The sequence below is a fragment of the Hylobates moloch genome, unplaced genomic scaffold, assembly GCF_009828535.3.
Source record: "Hylobates moloch isolate HMO894 unplaced genomic scaffold, HMol_V3 SCAFFOLD_4009, whole genome shotgun sequence".
Taxonomy (NCBI): Eukaryota; Metazoa; Chordata; class Mammalia; order Primates; family Hylobatidae; genus Hylobates; species Hylobates moloch.
Genome location: NW_026656284.1, coordinates 1 through 3,739, shown reverse-complemented (window position 1 = coordinate 3,739; position 3,739 = coordinate 1). Strand labels below are relative to the sequence as shown.

General features: G+C 42.4%; 1 protein-coding gene across 1 annotated transcript; it reads right to left on the bottom strand.

Moving 5' to 3' along the window:
* Nucleotides 1-231: 231 nt before the first annotated feature.
* Nucleotides 232-3,661, bottom strand: LOC116465252 (UDP-glucuronosyltransferase 3A2-like). Its single transcript, XM_032754291.2, has one exon. The coding sequence runs from the start codon at nucleotides 2,308-2,310 to the stop codon at nucleotides 1,600-1,602; it is 711 nt and encodes a 236-aa protein (XP_032610182.1). The 5' UTR covers nucleotides 2,311-3,661; the 3' UTR covers nucleotides 232-1,599.
* Between the last annotated feature and the right edge of the window lie 78 nt (nucleotides 3,662-3,739).

Sequence of the window (3,739 nt, the reverse complement as noted above, 5' to 3'; positions counted from 1 at the left end):
CCTGTCTACCTATGACCTAGAATCCCCCTCTCTGGCCTTTCTGGACCAAACCAATGTTTATCTTACACATATTGATTGGTGTCTCATGTCTCCCTAAAATGTATAAAACTACCCTGTGCCCCAACCACCTTGGGCACATGTCGTCAGGACCTCCTGAAGCTGTCATGGGGGCATCCTTAACCTTGGCAAATAAAGTTTCTAAATTGGTGAGACCAGTGTCATATATTTTGGGCTCACCGTATCTAATGTCTTAATTTTGTGTTTAGCACAATTTTGTCAATTCTTACTTCCAAATATTTCTTTGAACTCTGATTCTGATTCTCTCTGCCCTACAAGGGCTCACCCCAGCTCCCACCCCATCATTCTATTACGTGGTTCAGACTCTACTGGATTCCAGCCAGCATACCACTTACCATTCCCAAGGACTTCTTTAAAACAGCCTTGTCATCATTTTTATAATGACAAGGCAACATAAGACCATTATATAAAAGTTGGAAAATGCAGAGGAGAAACATTATTTTTTTAAGTGTATATTGTCTCACAGCCATTACAACCCTTACTCCCGTTACTCCATGGTGGAGGCCTGATCCACCCACCTGATAGCTAAGGTTTCTGGTAAATCCCCACAGCTTTACTCATGCAATTGAATCTTCTACTCCACTAGTGTAGCCAGCGCCACCCAGGGAAGCCAGCCTTATGGCGATCTCAATTACATCTCCACATATCGGGACCCCTGCTCCCCAACCTGGGGTGCTTTCTCTCTCAGCTCCATTCCTAAAACTTCCTGCCACCAATGCAAAGCCCATATCACCCATAGATCATTCCACAACTCTTCCTGTTCACTCAGTGCAAGTTAAAAGAGTAGACACTTGGGTGGCTGGAAAGCCCAGGCCCTCAGGACCTCTGAAATACATGGTGGTGGGAAGGTCACCTACATCACCTGAGCTTCTGTCCTTCTCCGTTTATAAAAATGAAGATGATCACACCTCCCTACAGGTGGCAGGATATTAAATATGATAACTTCTGTAAAATGGGAACCCAGTGCTCAGAGGCAACAGGCAGCCAACTCATCTTAGCTCTCCTCCTTTTGAAAAATTTCTATAGCAGAGGTTCTGAGTTGTGAAACTGCACTGTGCATTCAAATCACCTGAGCAGCATATGCAAATTACAGTGGCAGGGGTCCACCCCAGAGAAATCAAGCCAGAAGGTCTAGGTGGAGCCAGGAGCCAGGGCTGTACAGGCAGGGAACACTGGAGATAACACCGGCAGTTCTTGCTGTCAGACCCAAACAGACCCACCCCTGCTTACTCCGAATCCATAGTGTTGTCGTTTCATTGTGAGTAGCTTTTCTCCTTAACAATTACTGCATGTAATGGGCACTAACTACGTGTTTATCGTACACGTGATCATACAAAATAAAAATGCAAACAAAAAATGAAACTTTAATACAGGGCTTATTTTATCAAGGCTAGGACTAGGCTGGGGCAAGAGAGGAGCCAGAGGAATCCATATAAAGATGCCCTTGATCTCAGGATGGTGCAAGGCCTAATATTATACTTGCACAACCCTGCAACTCCTCACTTCCTTTAAAAGCATGCCCTAGGTGCCTCCCTTGCCTATCCCGACTTCAGCCTCAGGAAGGATCCTACTGGCAAGTGGCAGCCACCAACTATGCACTGAAGGCCTCTGCGTGAATCCCAAACTGAATGCTGAGGGTTCACTTACTTGTGGTACTGGTTTAATAGGTTTTTCCATCAAGCCTCCAACATAAATAGTGTTGGGAAGCAGAGGTCGAGCAAAATCAAAGGCAAAGTCAGAGTTGATGAACCACAACTCTGCTTTTAGTAGAAGATGAGACAAAACTGGCCTAGAGCCTTCTGTGAAATGCTCCTTGATGGTGTTGTCAAATGTAGACTGCATGTGCCATTGCCTCCTGCAGAAACTAAAGAACATCAGAAAATTCTTCACTCGGCCCCAGAAGTCCATGTGATCAGTCAGCAAGGAATGGAATACTGGAACATAAGACAAGGGGATAGGTAGCCCAAATTCCAAAGAGCCGAATGAAGTGGAAAGAATGGCCACAAATGGCTTCCCAAGCTTCTCAGCAATCAGGAAAGGACAGTAGTCAAAAGTTTCAACTATCGTCATGTCGAAGTTCTCATTCTTTAAGGAATCCATGATGTCCTTTCTCCTTAAAAAATGACTGCACTGCAACGCCAAGTATTCTAGAACATTTAATAAGTTTTCAAATTTTCCTCTGTAAGAAAAAAATAATAAATATTCATGGGAAGTGTTAAATTTACAGTACATAAAAGTGTCTTGAGATACAAAGAAAATATCCCAGGAAAGCAACAACCTTTCTAGCAGTCACCCACAAATTCAACCAGTTTCCCACAAATACCCTCTGCCATAATTATCCTGGCTTAAATGTTTCTACTCCCTAGAGTGTACCCTTCTCCCTTCCCCTTTTCTCTCCTTATCCAAATCCCAACCACCATCAATGCCGACTCAAGGTCCTTCTACTCTGGGAGCCATCTCTCAGAGTAGCAGATCTCAGAGTTCCGTCTCCTTGATAAATTAGGTGACACTCTGTTTAGCCCTCATTTACACATGGTTTTTATGAGTGATTTTCTTATTTATCCAACCAAATTGTGTAAGTAACTTGACGATAGAGTTTATCAATATTGATGAGATGTGCTAAGTTTTAGCGCTGTGTGTTTGCACACGAGAGATTGCCTCAGTCAAGGAACCCTTTGGTTATATTTCAACCAAAAATCTCAGCCGAAAATGAGAATTCCACCTTTCTACCCCTAGGAGTTAAGCAATGGAAAAAATAAAAACAAAAGGAACCTGGTTTTTGAAAGGCATTATTTTTTTCTTTATTATTCTTTATTATTTACTTTTATTTGTTATTGTTATTTTACATATTTTATATACTATTTATTTACATATTTGTTTACTTATTTATATTATTATTTTATTTAATTATTTATTATTATTTCTTTCCACCTCAATGCAGGCTGGGGTATTCAGATAAGATGATGTCAAAGCTTTACTGACATATGCCTATGCAAAGGGACGATTCTTTTGCAATGTATTCCCAATAATGCCTGCAGAGAATATGATCCTATTTTACAGAATTTTGGGGAAATAGATGAGGATGCCTAGGCCAGCTGCAGTAAGTGCAAGAGCTCTAGATATCAGAAACCTACTGGCTGCATGGAAGACTGAGAGAATCAATTCCCTGACACACCCGTAACCTGTATACCACCGTACCATTGCCCTCCAGTTAGAGAAGGTCCCTCACTAGTGATATGCAGATTGGTTGAAGTCATCCTCTGTTGTATATTTTTAAAGATTCACATAACAAAGGAAAAGTTGCCAAACGTTTCTGAAAATTTCAGTAATGGGCTGGCTGCGGTGGCTCACGCCTGTATCCCAGCACTTTGGGAGGTCGAGGAGGGTGGATCACCTGAGGTTAGGAGTTTGAGACCAGCCTGGCAAACATGGTGAAATGCCATCACTACTAATAATACAAAAATTAGCTGGGCATGGTGGCACACTCCTGTAATCCCAGCTACTTGGGAGGCTGAGGCAGGAGAATCGCTTGAACCCTGGAGGCAGAGGTTGCAGTAAGCTGAGATCGCGCCATTACACTCCAGCCTGGGCGACAAGAGCAAAACTCCATCTCAAAAAAAAAAAGCCAGTAAAGTAGTAAAAATGTTTAGACTGTAGTTCA